General features: G+C 41.6%; 1 protein-coding gene across 6 annotated transcripts in view; it reads left to right on the top strand.

The window, feature by feature from the left end:
* Positions 1-17,784, top strand: part of fhod3b (formin homology 2 domain containing 3b) — a 136,347-nt gene that overhangs the window by 54,681 nt on the left and 63,882 nt on the right. For all 6 annotated transcript variants that reach the window (XM_088998388.1, XM_088998386.1, XM_088998389.1 and 3 more), the window contains exons 4-5: positions 1,877-1,944; positions 6,780-6,885. In XM_088998388.1, coding sequence (XP_088854514.1) covers positions 1,877-1,944; positions 6,780-6,885 — 174 coding nt within the window. The remainder of the gene's footprint in view (positions 1-1,876; positions 1,945-6,779; positions 6,886-17,784) is intronic.

The following is a 17,784-nucleotide window of genomic DNA, read 5'->3' as shown; positions in this document are numbered from 1 at the left end:
TTGACTTCTGAGATTCCTTTTTTTCGGGGGGAGATAACATTTTATAAAAACCTAAAATATGAATTTATTTGGCAATCTTTCTTCATCATTTGTAAGGCAGACTGCTGCCTTCGAGTGGACTATTCGTGCAAGGCTTCTATTTCATAACATATATTTGATTTTTCAAGAAAAAATATTCTGTCCAGCAAACTGAGAATCCACGGTCACATTGCCACTACAGTATTGTTGGGGCAAATCCAGAAACCATCAATACTGTACTATACAAAAAGGCATCATTCTGACTGCTTGCAACTGTCATTTGCATTCACATGTCACCATCACAGGACCAAACACAAAAAATATACTTATTAGAGGAGAGAAAAACATAAACGTTATGTTCAGTGTCATTGCCAATGTCATTTTTGTCAACAACAAAAATCCTGCGCACTGAAAAAAATACTCCCATTGAAATGAATTTGTACACGTGCATGGAACAACTATTTCAACTGTGCTAATGTAATATTTAGGCCAGTAGAGAAGGCTGTGTTGGCCCAGATGGCCTGATGCCATTACAATGAATCTTAATGGCATAAACTCAACAACCACCATCCCATCCCATAACGATCACTGCCATGATGGCACTTTTGTCCTTTGTACAGATTCAGATTCAACATGTTGATGTTGAATGAAACCTGCGGCTGCTGTCTCATCCAGCAAATAAACCAAGACCAAATGGTTGACCTCTTGGATGATGTTTAAAGTGTTTACATGTTAAAAATCTTGTCTATCTTGAATCATCTTTTTACAAAGTATGTAGCAGCATGATGCTGTGTGATTATTGCATCAGTGACCCAATGCATATGGTGGGAAAAAGCTTTGTGTCATTGGAAAGGCACCCTCAAGTACACCAGGCTCAGTGTGCTTATTCTGTCTTGTCCAGTGTCTGTAAGTAGACTGTGTGTGCCCACAGAACTGGCAGCCGACATAGCCGGCATCCTCTCTCTTCCTCCCTCTGTTCATCCACTAAAGGGATTTACCCACTCGTTGCAATGGCCAGCAACAATAATGAATGGGAACCTATTGCTCGGAAGCCAATCGTATACACCAATCAGTGTGTGTTCGTCATACTTGAGAATGGGATTAGTTGATGCTATAAAGAAGACTTGCTCGAATGCTGATCAGTGTCCGTCCGAGAGAGAGGAGGGGGGGGGGGCAGAGAAAGAGAGAGCCTGACAGACAGACAGACAGACAGACAGACAGACAGACAGAGACTGAGTGAGACAGACTGCGAGAGAGATAAAATGTCCGGTCCCTGGTGTTGAGGTCAACTTGTTTTTAAAGTCCAGCTTTCCAATCCATTTCCACAAAAGATACAGCATAAAAACTGTGTGAGGTAGTCTCCAAATGGGCTCAGCACTGCCACTTTCTGGCAGCAGTGACACAATGACCAAAAGTTGTTGCAGGAAATGTTCACTGTTAGAGGGACCTGCCCAGCTTTCCACATATTTCCATAACTGATTAATGAGAAGATTGTTTCTTAGCCATTGTGGTGTTTCTGCCATGAATTTGCATAATCACAAGCTGCGCATTCAGCACCGTCGGCAGGAAACTACTCACTAACTCTACCCAGATGTAGCGTCTGCTCTTTTTTTGCGCCGGCTTTTTGCCTCACGGCACATTTGGCTACTTGGGAATAATTGCAGCTATTTCAAGTCAGCAAACACAATGGAGTTATTTATTATTCATGGCACACTGTGTTCATTTCAACCACTGTTCATGAGCGTCTCTTTCAGCATCGGACAAAACAAATTAGTCTTATTTATTCACCATTTGCTTTGTGACATGATGGGGGGTTTCCACATGTGTGACTGATTCATCTCCTTTGCTCTCCATACAGAAAAACTCTACAACTCCAGCGGAAGGGAGCTGAGGAGAGCCCTCTTTTCCCTCAAGCAAATCTTTCAGGTAAATCACACTTTTCAGCAGCCGGTTTCTTCCATTTCCACACTGGTAGTAACAATCATGCACCTATGGTAAAGCTGTTATGGAAGCAGTTTAACCCCCTCCAGGGAAGGGAAGGAGCCTTGATTGCCACACGGTATTGGGCTTCTCTTTTCCATGCCCTCATCTGAATGACGGGCTTCATCAGAACACGCCCCAGCTGGGCTTTAAATAACAATGTTACTGACAGGTGAGAGTTGCAGGTGGTTTTGTCATTGGGGATCAAATTTTCCTTCTTTCTAGCTTTTAATATGACGGGTAACAGCGTTGGGCTGCAATAGATGAATTGCTGGCGTCGGATGGAATCCTTGTTCATCCAAAATCAGACATTTTTGCGGGATCTCAAACACGGTTTGTTCAACAAATATATTGGAAGCGGCATCATTTTAAAAACTTTAGATTAGTCAGTAATTTGTAAAAATATAAACCTCAAACATGCGGACTGCCCAACAGTATTTGTGAAAAAAAAATAGGACATTCACGGAATTAAGACATGTAAATTAGCTGATAGTGTAGCCAGAAAGCCTTATCCTCACAAATGTCCGCTAAGAGCAGGGGTGTCAAAGTAATTTTTTGCCGCGGGCCACATTGTAGTTATGGTTTCCTCTCGAGGGCCGTTATGAATTTGGGGAACCCATTAGAATGTTTAAATCCCTTCAAATATTAGAGCACACAGCAAATTAATGAATAACTCGCTTTCAAATCTGAAGTCAAGAATGACTTTTATTGTGGTTGACATCCAAAAAAATGAAATTTTGGCTCAGATTTTAGCAATCATCATGGAATTTAACAAGTTTGATTGGCTTTCGCGGGCCGAAAAAAATGATGTGGCAGGCCAGATTTGGCCCGCGGGCCTTGACTTTGACACCTGTGGCTAAGAGTGTATGTCATGACCTCTTCTTTTCCTTTTAGCTTTTCCCTTCAAGGGGTTGCCACAGCGAATCAGTGTCCTCCATATTCAGAGGTTTCATTCGCATGTTTGTTTAGGCTTTTACGTCGGATGCCCTTCCTGACACAACCCTCTGTATTTATCCGGGCTTGGGACCAGAACAATAAGACACTGGCTTGTGTCTCCTTGTGGCTACTGAACAAGCAACTCTATGAACTTAATATAGATGAAGATGCTCAGGAAAAGGCTCCCAAACACAAAATGGTCATCAGCGCAGCGACATTCAAGCGTCATGACCAATTTAAATAAATGTTGCGTTCTATACGAGAAGCGTAAACATCATTAGCACAAGCCTTTAAAGGACAACCGACGTCTCCGGACAAGTTGTGTCCATAATTAGTAAAATGGCTTCAAATGAATTCTACTGAGCGTATTTTAATAAGATTCCACCGCATATAGCTATATTTTACGTTTTAAGACTCGCTCTGAATATTCAGGAAGTCTTGTTTTTGAGTTGGTGACGAGTCCTTACGTGACGTCATGAAAGGACCGCCCCCTGACCGTAAAAAAGACGCATTGTAGCGTCCTTCCATCACGCCAATGTATTTTGCTGTACATGTTTGGTTTGAGAACCGTGTTGCACCCAAAAGCCGCCAGAAGTGGGAGTCCAAGCTCCATATAAGGAATTTATCAGCCTGTCGAAGCGGAGGTAGCCACTGGAGGTCGCCATGTTCTGCCTCCCTTCTGATGATCCATTGTTGCCCCAATGTTGCCTCAAAATGGCATGGAATAAATTATTTAATCGATTACAAACATGTATGCGTTCCTCTTCAGAACTATTTGAATCATATTCATAACTGGATGTGTAACAAGAAAGCATATTCTCCGAATCTGAAGCCATTGTTTGGATTCTCCAGCAATGCTAGCTAGATGTCTTGGTGTGACGTCACGAACTGGGGGCGGGACTTTCTGAAAATGCCCAATTCGCAGCTCAATTTTTTGCAGATTTTGGACACTTTAAGTCATTTTTATTGGTGTTTTGCATTTCACTAAAAATATCATACTGCGTGTTTTGGGTATTTTAGATGCTATCAAACGTTTTTTTTTTATGTCAGTTAAAAAACAAAAAAAGTGACGTTGGTTGTCCTTTAAATCAAGAAACTTAAAAAGCAACCCCCACCTCTTTTTTTCTGAATATTCTTCTTTCCCTTTCGCTTTTCCCTTCAGGGGTCGCCGCAGTGAATCAATGTCCTCCATCTTTTTCCTCCTGCCTGGCAGTTTTTTTGGAATATTCTTGTTTGGCAAAAACCAGATGTATCCAAATATTTTTTTCACAAATTGACATTATTGGTCCGTGGAGGAGTCATTTTTTTTACGCATCATTAATTCATTCAGATGGCGGCCCGGTAGTCGAGTGGTTAGCACACCGGCTTCACAGTGCAGAGGTCGCCGGTTCGCGTCCCGGTCCGGCCTCCCTGTGTGGAGTTTGCATGTTCTCCCCGGACCCGCGTGGGTTTTCTGCGGGTCCTCCGGTTTCCTCCCACACTCCAAAAAACATGCATGACAGGCAGATTGACCACTCCAAATTGTCCCTAGGTGTGAGTGTGAGAGTGACTGTTGTATGTCTTCGTGTGCCCTGCGATTGGCTGGCAACCAATTCAGGGTGTCCCCCGCCTCGTGCCCAAAGACAGCTGAGATAGGTTCCAGCAACCCCCGCAACCCTAATGAGGAATAAGCGGTACGGAAAATGAGATGAGATGAGATTAATTCATTCACTGCCAGACGTGCAAAATCATGTGTCCACTGCAGTGCCAGGGTTTTTTCATTGTCACTTGAATTCCAGGATCCACAGAAATATTGAGTATTAGGACTACATAAACATTCAATACAGCGTGAGAAACCTTACTCACTTCTTTCATCAGAAAAAAAGTTAATTTCTTAATTACAGTAAAGTCTCGTTATATCGATATTCAAGGGAGTCCGAAAAAATATCGATATAACCGGGACTATCGATATATCCGACCCTGTTTGCATGTAATTTTCTCCGTGCGTGCATAGAAATAGTATCGATATAACCGGGACTATCGATATATCCGATATCGATATAACGAGACTTTACTGTATATTGGTCTGGAATTATATGACTTTGAAATGAGGGTAGCCAAAATACAATGCAATACATAAATATTTGTTTATATAGTGCTTTAACAATAGATGAAGCCTGAACAAAGCACACACATAGAAATAAGGGAAATGCTGCCCCTTGTGGAAAATAAAACACATTTCCAGAGCCCATGGTCAGCGCTTTATCGGCACCTAAGCATGAAAAAAAAAAAAACCAAACATTTGGGAATGGCGCTCTACGTCGTATTTTCAATTCCCGAATAAATTTGTGAATGGCACTGAAAGAGTTAAGAAAGTTGAAACTGTAAGTGTTGATAGACAATAATGTGTTAAAACAGTTTGGTTGGATACATTTGAGGAAGTCTGGTATATTACAATTGGATCAGCTGGGGGGCTAAAACCTTTCAAACAAAGCTTGGGAAAATGATGTAATAAATGTCATTTGCTTTGTGAAGTAATAAAGCCATTTCATCCTGTAGGTTGATATGAGTGTAATTTGGCCTACCACATTAAATTAAAGCTTGTCGTAAATTAGCCAGTTTTTAGAGTTTTGATTCAGCGATTGCATGTTATTTTATGGTGTGGTTTTCTTCAGATTCCTGTGCAATAGAGCAATATAATGTATCAGACCAATTTATACTATTTGGTAATTTAAGCAAGATAACTTTTTAAAAATAAGTTCCTCATGACAAGTTGTGATTTTTGAACATTGAAGATTTCGCTCGACAGTGACGGTATGCTTCACATTTCGAATAACTCGATCGTCGCGTTTCACAATGGCCTTCTAAACAAATGGCAATCTCACAATCACAAGTCTTTGTACTTGTTTATTGAAACCTTAATCAAAGGGCTGGCGGCGTGGCTTGGCTTTTTGACCACAACAGGTGAAGACAATGTTAAATAGCATAAACCAATGGTTTTACATCTGGATTTTCTCGCGTCACGTTCCAACATTCACCTATAGCCACACAATCTGTGTTCGAGTGACTGAAAGATGAGACGGTTCCAACAAGCTGCTGAAATGAGTTATGTCCATATGCTCACTCGCCCTAATGCTGTGACTCATCAATACTGCTGCAGCTGGCTGAAAAGCTCCGCTTAATAATATATTTTCTCAAGTAAATGATGCTATTTGCCCCTCGGTGACTCACGGATGAAATTCCTACTAAATTGGTTCCACTGAGGTTTATTGGCAAACCTCTTCTTCTCTTGCCAATCTATCCTAAAACTCTCTTCTACTGTACTGTATTTGTTTTGTGCTGTTCAGAAGGACAGGTATGAACACGGCAAACAATTCTAATGTTGATCGAATGCACTGATATCAGATGTCATGCAAGAAATGATTTCAAAGACGGTTCTTATGTCATGTGACAGAAATCTGAGCTTGGTCCGCTGCAGCCTGCGTGTGACTGCATCAGTTTTAAATTGTACCATCAAAATTTCTCGCCAATGTTCTTTCTATCCTGTGATGTACTGTTAACAGAGTAGTGCAACAACATTCATGATAGCATCAAGTGCTAACATGATCAAACATATTACCATTATGCTCTCACCAGGTTCAAATACAATCTGATGAGGTGGTGAGGGAGGAACGTAGTAGCCTTACTTGGTGAGCAACAGCAGTCAGAAAGCTAACTAGCGTCTCTCCGATAACTCACCAATCTTCATTGGGGGGGTTGCAAATCCCAAGGTCGTTCACCACCCTCATTTAAAAAAAATAGTGAAAGTTAGGGTTATTGTAAATTTTGCCGACAATATTGACTTGTCTTCCATTTCTCCTGTTTAGGATGACAAGGATCTGGTGCATGAATTTGTGGTGGCCGAGGGACTGACTTGTCTGATCAAAGTAGGTGCTGAAGCTGACCAGAACTACCAGAATTACATTCTCAGAGGTACGTGCGTGTCCGAATTCGATTACATTGTCACACTTGGGCTTTGGGTCAGAAGGAGGACTTACCTAATCAATCCCCAAACACTTGTCTTTCCATAAGGCTGCCCAGAACCATGTGTTTACTATGTCAATTGATACCTTAGCTGGATGACCTTCTCAAATGAAAAAGCCATATGAAGTCATGTTCATTTATCAGTCCCCTGGTAGTGGGGATGAGAGATCGCATGCTTTCAGTTCGCGTGGTGGAGGCCTCACCCACCGGCTGCAGGGTCACGGACATTTTAACTGCCTGATATCATGGTCACACATGCTTGAGTAGCTAATAAAAACCTGTTAGGATCATAAAATGTACTCCGCTTTTAGGTTGTGTTGGTCTTTTCCCAAGCTCATTTTTTAAACTATTTGTTGATAAGTATGAGCCAATTGCATCAGGCTGGCTCAGTTTTTTTCAATGAAGCATTGCAAAATTCACAGATAAATAAAGGCAGAAACTTGATTGGATGAGCCTTTATTAGTCTCACAGTGGAGACATTTTCGAGATATTTTACAATTATATTCAGGTGTATACACCCGGAACTCTGAAAAGTTGGAATATAATCAGGCAATCAACAAATAACTCTTGAATTCACCATTAGTAGTGCTTACAGTTTTGGGGGAAATAATTTCAGTTCCAAAATCAAATAGCTTTTTATAATGATTGAACTTAGAACTAGTAATTGCAACAAAATAGAAACAACAAAATACATCACTGTGAGTCAAGATCTCAGGTTTAAACAAGATGCTTTGTGTTTAGTCCCTTAAATGAGTCATGGCCCCCATGTGTAAACTCTCTTAAGAATTGCCTTTGTCTGGACGCCAGTGACAAGTTACCTCAGTTCCTGTCCAACTTGTACGGGTTATAAACATGAACATGACCTCTGCTTTGATTCTGTCAACCCCGACTGATCTTGAATGTCTTGCTCATTCCCAAATTGCACAGGAGTGGGAGGAGGTATGATGTGGACCCTCCCGCGTTAGGGGCAATGTGGGTGTTACTGCGTGATGAATCATGTGATCACTTCTCATCTCACTTATCTGATCAAAACAGCATGATCACTTATTAGGTCCTCCTTGTGTTTCAAAACTACAATGAGAGATTGTGCAATACTCCCACCTCTCCACAAGGGCTTTCAACCCAATTTAATTGCTCATCGAGGAAAATATGTGAGGAGACTGTGCTGAGCGGTTGCGCCTTTTCGGCAGCACGAATATGCCAGCACTGTTTTTGATTGGGAGGAATGTCTGTCCAATTTCACTGTCATCGATGGACAGCTCTGAGGCGATTCTGCTTTTTTGCCCCTGCAATGGGCAGCATTTTCACAGCCCCACTTTGTTAAGCGGAAAGGTCAGTGCTGTTGGACAATCTGCGGCTAGAGCGCCGATGCATATGTGGAACTGTCGCGAAGTGGAATTGAAACGGATTTACGTGTGATAGGAGATGAGAGACAATCTCTTTTCGTCAATGGATGCTACAACTTCGTGTTTGCTTTCAACAGTTAGCCTGTAGTAGACGTGCACATTCCACCAAGACGTCCCTTATCCACTGGTGAAAAGGATGCTTTGATGCTCTCCTCTATCATTTAGAACTTCTTCATGCAATACAGAAAGTGCAGAAAGTGCTTAAAATGAATGACTTTGTCTTTATGTTGTCATATTTGTTATTTCGTTTTTTTTTGTAATTTTGACTTCAAGGTGACGCCGCGAGAGTGGCTGCCTTTCCAGCAGCTCTTGTATTTTGTTTTTCTACTTCTTTTCTTTCCTCTTCCTTTCATAACTTTACTGCTGTCAAATGTATTTTTTTCCCACTGCGAGACTAATAAAGGCTAATCCAATCCAATCCAATGTTGTCTCTTGACACACCATAGAATATTTTGAAACTCTAGTCGATACATCCCTCTTTCATGACAAGTGGAACATGAGCATACATCCATAGGATGTACTTTAGATGTGGCCGCTTTATATTTGATGACTGAATGAAATGTGGAACTAAGTCATATGGATTCACAAAAGAGACGGTGGAGGGGGTTGCAGACCTGTGGTTTTCAGAATCAGAATCAGAAAACCTTTATTCGTCCCACAATGGGGAAATTTTCATGCTTGCACACAAGCAAAAGAATCACGGGAAGTAATTTAATTGTGTGTGTCTCTTAATTTATTTCTAATGTTGAAGCTAATTTCAAAACGGAAAGAAGATGGCCCTGAACGTTTCTGAATAATAATAACAATAACAATAACAATAACAATAACAATAACAATAACAGTAACAGTAACAGTAACAGTAACAATAACAATAACATTTTATTTCAAGCGCCTTTCAAAGCTCCCAAGGACACTCTGACAGCTCCCTCATGAATCAATAAATCTATTTTAAATCATGGAAAAAATATTCACACTAGTACCGAGTGAGCATAGATTTTATAAGAGCGGTTCCCAGACTTCACTCCTTGGAATAATGCCATCTATAGCCCCCCCCCCCTCAGTTTTTGTTGCCGCAAAGGTTTCTGCGACCACTTAGTGCTGTGATGTGGCGCCCCCCCTCACACCTGGCCCAAAAGGTCTTCCCGACTGGGATTTAACTTGCTGTAGGCCTGCAGTTCTGGCCCAGGGGGACCTTCATCACCCCATCAGTGCAAATGGGAATGAGGTCATTTTTTTCTGAGCTGCCTTTTTGTCATCTGGGTTAGCTACTTTATGATCAGACATGCTACAAGGTCACTACTATACCGAAGGAATTCAAGTTTCATTAGATATAAGATTCGTCCATCATGATCATAATACATTAAGAAAAAAATAAAAGTATATCATGTACAGATATGTGTAAGGGTAACTTCTAAGATATACTTTCCTGATACGGATTGATTACTCAAAACAATTGATAGCATTGAAAATGATGAACACTATGTACACATTTCTGTAACAGAGTTGAACTGCGTCATGAATTCTTAATTTCCTATTCATTTCCTATTACATTCTCCACAATTCTCCAAACTGATTGCATGATTTTTCAACATGTGCGCGCCTAGAAAACTACGAAAAATGTCATGACTGGCATGTATCTTGTTTTAACTAGCTGAAACTTGTTATCTCGATGACTGCCACAGATGACATCATGTCAGTCGTTTGATTTTTTTTTGCAATATCTGCGTAAAGTGTCTTATAAATAACACAATGTTGATTTTTGTAGCAACCGAGAAAAGCGTCTTGGTGCATCTTGTGTTCATCAGAGCTGTGTATTCCACCCCCAGACACTAGTTTGTAAGTGGTCTGTACAACGAGTGGTGTGGCTAAGAACAACTCAGAAGGCTCTGGTGGTTGGCTTGGGTTTTGTCAAGTATTTAATGTCATGGGCGTTCGTTGATCATATGTAGCTGTTTGCACAGTTATTTTTCTCTGCGCCTTACATCTTCTGCAGGTGGTAATTTTGTATTTAGTGTTCTCATTTAGATTTCCTTTTGTGTCTGTCACGATTTGGTTGGCAACCAACTGGTGGCGCTGTCGGCCCCGCCGGCACCTGCACAGGTGTTGGTCGTTCCAATCCGTGGCAGACTGTCATGTTCTGGTTGGCGACCAACGGATAGCGCTGTCGGCACCGCCTGAAGCTGTACAGGTGTTGGTCGTCCCAGTCAGTGGCAGTTAAAAGGACTCCCGGCACGACCATTCCGTGTCGGGTCATTGTTCTGTGTATTTGTTTGTGGCACCCTGTCAGGTTTTTTCATCTTGGCAGACTTTTACTCTTGGTTTTCTTTGATACTTTGTACTTTTCTGTTCAGATGACTTTGAGGTTTTAGATTTTGTTCCTGCTGACTTTATTTTAATACAATTTGTCAAACACAACCTGCTGCTCCCTCCTGCCTGCTTATTTTGGGATCCACAACCATCTACCACCTTGCAAACTGAAAACAAATCAAAAATGTATTTCATGACATTCTTTCATAAAAAATGCTTCATATATTCAGAAATGTGAAAGATCTACCACAAACATAAGTATTAATTCCAGCCTTTGCCATATGGCCATAGCTCGTCCTTTAAGTTGCTCATTGTAACCTCAAAGAAGGTTGGTCATGCTTATAAAAACAACCTTAAAGTTGGTCATGTTTAAAACAAAAAAATACATGGGAGCAACATCAATCAGACAAACCAATTACAGCCAACTTGAAGCAATTATCTGTTCTCGGAAATGGTCTCTGGGGACACTTTAGAATGATCCCTGTTTTTACTGACACCAACACTGCTAGTTCTCCTGCAATGGTTTTTTTCCCGTTTTTTTATGATGATGATGATGGTGATGATGATGATGATGATGATGATGATGATGATGATGATGATGATGATGATGATGACACACACTTGGGAACAGAACATGACATTTTTTAATGTACAGGAATGTGGAGAGTATTTTATACCTTTGACAGTCTGCGGGCATCAGAGAGAACGCTGCATTTAAAGTTTGTAAAACCAAGCATTGGTCATTACATGTTGTGTTGTCATCCAGTGGATTACATGCTATAACTTCCAAAGTTGGCAGCCCAATTGTAGCAGATAAAGTAAGTGACGCTCATATTTCTTTTTGTGTCTTTATCACATAATTTGTTTTACTCTTGCTTTTGTCCTTCGTGGCTCCATTCATTTCTTTGGCACTACAGTGAGAAGGTCCGTTGTTTTTAATGACATGGTATATGCAAGGCTATCAGTCGAAGCTCCTTGTAATGGGGGAAGCTGAGTGAATCCATGGCCTATAAAACTACTTCCTGCTGCGACACTGGGCAACGTCCGCTTTGTTTGTATTAAAAAAGATTGTTCTCATGCCAAAAGAAATTTTACAAAGCTCTTGAAGAGTTGGTTGGCATGGTGGGCGACAAGTTAATCACAAAATGCTTCACAGTGCGAGATGCAGGGATAGATTCCAACTTTGGCCTTCCTCTGTGCAGTTTGAACTCGACCTCTGTATGGGGTTTTTCTGGGTACTGCGGCTTCCTCCCACATTCCAAAAACATGCAACACTTAAAATTTCCATCAGTGTGTGTGTGTGTGTGTGGATCGTTTCTCTCCATATGACTCCTATGTGCTATGATCTGCAACTCCAATAACTTGTCCAAAGTGTCAAAAGCTTTTGACTTAGCAACCTTTTACGTGAAAGGAACCCTGACCCGGTAACGTGGTATTTGGTTAGATCATCACATTTAAGCCCACCGTACCGCAGTTGAAACCGAATAGAGCCCATTCATGTCCTCCTCACAGTGGTAGGCAATATGTGCTGCACGTCTTCTACAGGATTTATTTATTTATGTATTTATTTATTTATTTATTTATTTATTGAGAATATACACACTTGAAATATTTGCTGTATTTAACTCATTCACTGCCATTTCTGAATTTATTCGGGAATTGAAATTATGAAGTAGGGTCCCATTGACAAATTTGTTTGGGTTTTTCCTGTGCGGGGGGTTGGGGTGTCGATAAAGCGCTGGTCAGACCTCTGGCAGTGTTTTCCCCCTTCCACTAGGGGGCAGCATTTATCTTTTGTACAGCCGCCACCACTTGCACCCCATATTACTCCAGACCCATATAACTTCAGAATTAACCCTTTTTTCTGATGAAACAAGAGAGTCGAAGGTTTCTTACGCTGCATTGACTGTTTATGTTGTCCTCAAACTCAATATTCTGTGAGTCGTGGAATTGAGTAAAAATGACAAAAACCCTGGCACTGGAGTGTACATCTGGCAGTGAATGAGTTAATCTTCAATTGAGGCCATTGGAGTTTTTATTGTGCGCGATGTTTGTCGAACAGGCATTTGGGGCTTGCGTTTGGACCTTCTAACTGTTATTACTTTTTTTTTCCACTACTACTTTCATTAAATGCCAAATGTACATCAGAAGCACTGGCGTGTACTTATGAAGCATGCATGAAAGGCCAGTGGACTCAGGGTTTGCTGCTATTATTGGCCATTTAACTATATTGGCCCTCGCTTCAATATTTTGGTCAGATGGTTGGATAGGTGGCTAGCACATGGCTCTAATTAGTGGAATATTTTACAAAAGTTGCACACCACTGGTATATAGATTATCTGTCATTGATTCCCCACAATTATTTTTTTTTGTCATAAAAAAAGCGCACGGATAAACAAAACCAGTGAGTATTATGTGTTACACAATGCTCTATTAACAGTGCAGTTCAATTGGGACATTTTCATTTTGTGGCTTTCTTCCAGTCTCACCCTGTCAGGCTGATGGAGGAAAAACTCATCAGTCAAGCATTAAACAGCTTTTCACTCATAATGTCTGAGATACTTTGAAGTTATTTTTTTTCACATACTTAATGCCGACACCCAATTCGAGACATGAAATTTCTTCACAAGGCCTCGAGAAACGACACATTCATTGCTATCTAATTTGTTTGTATGTCATTATGGAATTTGTTTTGGGCTTCTGCCCCAAAGTGAGTTGTCAAATGGCTGCAGATGTGTGTTTCACTTCCAAATGGAAGCATCTTCCTAATATAGTAATGCGCATGTGGCCTCTGTGTATGTCTGGCAGTCGGGTTGTTGACTGGAAATGTTTTGGCAGGGGCAAGTTGTCTGAACACAAGCGCATGCTCTCCATGAACCTGTCTTATCCAATATCTAGATCTTAAGGAATGAGCAATAACATTTTATGTGTTTGCCAAAATAGGCTTTTAATCAAACCTGAGTTACAAGTAATGGAGCAGAAAAGGGAAAAGCTAAGAAAGAAAATCTACATATACAGCAATAATACCTTTGCATCATTAACTCATTCACTGCCAGATGATGTGCAAAAATGTTTCCAGTCCAGTGCCAGTGTTTGTCATTTTCATTCAAATTGCAAGACCCACAGAATATTGAGGTTTAGGACTTCATAAACATTCAATTCAGTGTAAGAAACCTTAGACTATTTTCTTTGATGAAAACAAAAGAGTATATTCCTAAATTGTATGGGTCTGGAGTTAACGGAGTTTGAAATGGGGGCAGCTGTATGAAATACTATAATACAAAAATGGGTTTATATAGCGGTTTAACAACAGCTGAAGCTCTAACAAAGCGCTAACATGGACAAAATGAAAATGCTCCCCCCTCGTGGAAAGGAGAAACATTGCCAGAGGTCTGACCAGCGCTTTATCGGTATCCCCCGCAGGAAAACCATAACCCGAAAAAAATTCAGGAATTTTTTCAATTCCCGAATACATTTGGGAATGGCAGTGAATGAGTTAATTGTCATACAAGGGTCAAGAATAAATTAAACAGATAATAACAGTAAAAGAGAAACAATGTACCTTTCTTGTAGATTAATTTTTAACATTTCAAGCAGTAATACTAGACGGTAGATTCAGGTCATCGGTGTTTTGTACAATTTCAGAAGCAATTTTGTTTTATGTTTTGAAATAGAAGGTTCTGATGAATCGACTAACGTGTTGCAGAGGCTTTTAGGGTCCATGAGCTTGTTGATTTGGGTTGATGGTTTCTATTTCTTCACTTGTGTTGCTCTCTGTTGTTTCCAGTGAACTTCACCCCTTTTTTATGTTATGTCTTTAAATGGATGTTAATGTTATTGCATGAGATGTTGAAACGTTGATCTTGGCAGCAGTTTTGTAGACAAAGAATCAACATTAAACATTTTCTATACTGCAAAGAGCTTTGTCCAGTTCATGTGCATGCACGTCCGACCCGTGAGTGCAGCTGCTTGCTAATGCACAGCATAGCATGATAACAGCCTGAATGTGATGGAGATTTGGCACCTTTCCCAAGTGCTGATAAAATAAATTCTCCTCGATGACGGACGGTTCAACTGACCTAGTTTTGTATACATTTCAAAATTAAAAAGCAAAGGGGCGAAGTGACGAATGAGTTTGGGAAAGGAGACTCTTGTGTTGACTTTGCACGTCTTTCCAGATAAGGTCGCTTTGTTGGAGCCAGCTGACTAATGTTGGCGCTGCCACCCAAACCTCATAGATTTTCTCACCTTGGCAGCAGTCAAGGAGCAGCCCTTCCTGCACATTCCTGTGGATTTTCAGCATAATTACTTGTGGTCTATGGGAGAGGGCTCTTTAAGAAACACTTTGAGAACTACCGCTGGAGCTCAGACGCTTGCTTCGTGTCTTTCGTACAGAAGATCTTTGCTTGTTGTCCTTACAGCTATGCGTTTTCTTCCCGGGCGGGCCTTTCCCATCGTGGATACATTTAAATTCTAATCATTGAGCTTTGGAGGCAGTTCACTGTCTGGCAGCATCTCATTACGTGATATCCATGCAAAAAAAGGGGCAGAGCGATGTTATTGTTGTACTTTGTGTGAGGTATTTTGGAGCTGCTCATGATTAACCCAAATGGAGGCCCACATTTTTGGACCCAGATGAGTGCCTGAAGTGGACGCTGTCCTGCACAGTCTCAGCACTCACATGCTCTTTTTATTAATTCTCTGACCAATACATTGTGTATTGGTGTTGTCTGTGACGGTAGATTTTTTGGGGGGGAATTGGGTTGAGGGGGAGTTCTCTCAGGCTATTTGCAATCATCATTATGTAAAAAAAAAAAAACACACAAAAAAGATACATATATATGTCACGATTTGCAAGGTGGTGATGGTGGGTGCGGATCCCAAAAAGCAGGCAGGAGGGAGCAGGAGGTTGTTTGACAAATTGTATTAAATTAAACTCAGCAGGAACAAAATGTCACACATCAAAATCATCTGAATGGAAAAAATACAAAGTAGCAAAAGAAGACCAAAAGTAAAAGTCCGCCAACGTTATACAAACACATACACAATGCATGCAGCAAACAAGCAGCAAACAAGCAGCAAACAATGGGTGGACGAAGACGCGGCACGGATCGTCGTGGGCGTGAGTGCGATCCCTCTCGCACGTTCACGCGACGGCGCATGGCTTAACGTGGACGTCGAACATCCAGGCGCAGAGTGGCACCCCGTACGGCCGTATGGGACCAGGTCTCGGCCGGACGCCGACGTGGGCGTGAACTGCCCGGCTCCGGGGGAACGAGACCAGTCCAGAGCCGCTCCAGGATGCAGCGGTGAGTGGGGTCTCGGACTGACGTTGACGCGGACGTTGCACGGCTCGTTGTGGATGAGACTCCATTCGTCATGCACGACGACAGCGTGACTGGACGTGGGCGGGCACTGCCAGTCACCCAGTGTCACCCTGGACGGCCACCTGGAAGGAGGTCTCGGCCGGACGTTTACGTGGACGTTACGGCTCGTCGAGTGACGCAATTCAAACTCGACGAGGCTCGGGCTAACGTGGACGTAGCATTGCCAGGCACAGGGTGGAAATGACATGGCTCCGATGTACCTGCGGGATCCGATGGTTGGTCGGTGCATTCTGTCATGGTTTGCAAGGTGGTGATGGTGGGTGCGGATCCCAAAAAGCAGGCAGGAGGAGGAGGTTGTTTCACAAATTGTATTAAATTAAAGTCAGCAGGAACAAAATGTAACACATCAAAATCATCTGAATGGAAAAAATACAAAGTAGCAAAAGAAGACCAAAAGTAAAAGTCTGCCAAGGTTAAACAAACACATACACAATGCATGCAGCAAACAAGCAGCAAACAATGAACCGACCCCGGATGGTCGTGCCGGGTGTCCTTTTAAGTGTCAGTGATTAAACGACCAGCACCTGCGAGGCTGCAGGCAGAGCTGACGTCGCTACCCGTTGGTCGCCGATCTGATCGGGATGACCAGCACCTGTGCAGGTGCAGGCGGGGCCGACAGCGCCCCCCGTTGGTCGCCAACCAGATCATGACAATATACAGTTTTGAAATAACATCTGCCCGGAGGCCCGAGGCGTACAACTTTTACGTCGGGCGTACAACTTTCAAAACGTCTCATCCCGGGTGGCCGACAACTTCTTCAAGAAAAAAAAACGCAAATGCAACGCAAACATTGCATTGTGCACCATGACGACAAATGACTACTGGAGCAAAATCTTCAGCAAAGAAGATTTACCATAAATTAAGCCAGGGAGCATTTGTGGTAGGTACTTCCTTAATTTAAAAAACAAATCCTTTATACTTCGCAACAATGTTTTTTTGCCATTAGTTGTCTTATTGTCTTTCAACTTGTGAAAAATGGGGCAGGCAACTTTATGGCCGGGCAGGACAGTACTTTTTGTAATGAGTTTCAGACACTGATATATACCGTGTATATTTTTTTTGCAATAACATTGCTGGAAATATAAATAAATCCAGATCGAAAGTAGTGCTTCATTTGTGAAAGAAAAATATATTTTTTTTCCCACCATCTATAGACCTACGTAGTTTTGGTGAAAAGCAATTGCCTTTTCACATTGCACTTAGAACAACAACGCGGTGGACACCTGCAACCGTAGCTGAGGCACCTGATGACAAATCTTCCGGGAAGACTTCTTGACTTCTTCCTGCCAGCTCATTCCTTTTCTTGTCCAGGGACTACTCATGCGACAAATGGCTGTCGTACGAGCTGTAACACCCATAGAAAAGCTGTGAAAGGGGACATTACTGACCATAAGATCAGAGTCGAAAATCGAACCCAAAGCGTTCCAATTATGAGAAAATGATGCAAATCACGTGTGCACCACTATGCTCAACAAATGTGGCTGTTTTACAATTCTTTCATAATTAGATTTAATTGCTAATTTAAGTTTCCTTTGGACACCTCAGTCTCCAATTTGCTGCTGCCCTGTTTTTTTTTGTCATTTTTTTGTTTGCCAACCTCAATCTCCTTGAAATCACATATTACTCATTGGCAAGACTCACCAGGCATACCACTAAATGCACTACCCGTTCCAACAGGATTATTAACCTTCACTCACCATATGCTATGTGGAATGTAATGTTATGATGTAACATACAACATATACTTA

The sequence above is a fragment of the Hippocampus bargibanti genome, linkage group LG06 (genome assembly GCF_051943395.1).
Source record: "Hippocampus bargibanti isolate YZ-2025 linkage group LG06, ASM5194339v1, whole genome shotgun sequence".
Lineage (NCBI taxonomy): Eukaryota > Metazoa > Chordata > Actinopteri > Syngnathiformes > Syngnathidae > Hippocampus > Hippocampus bargibanti.
Note: the sequence above shows the minus strand (reverse complement) of the source record. Positions and strands in the feature narration are given on the sequence as shown.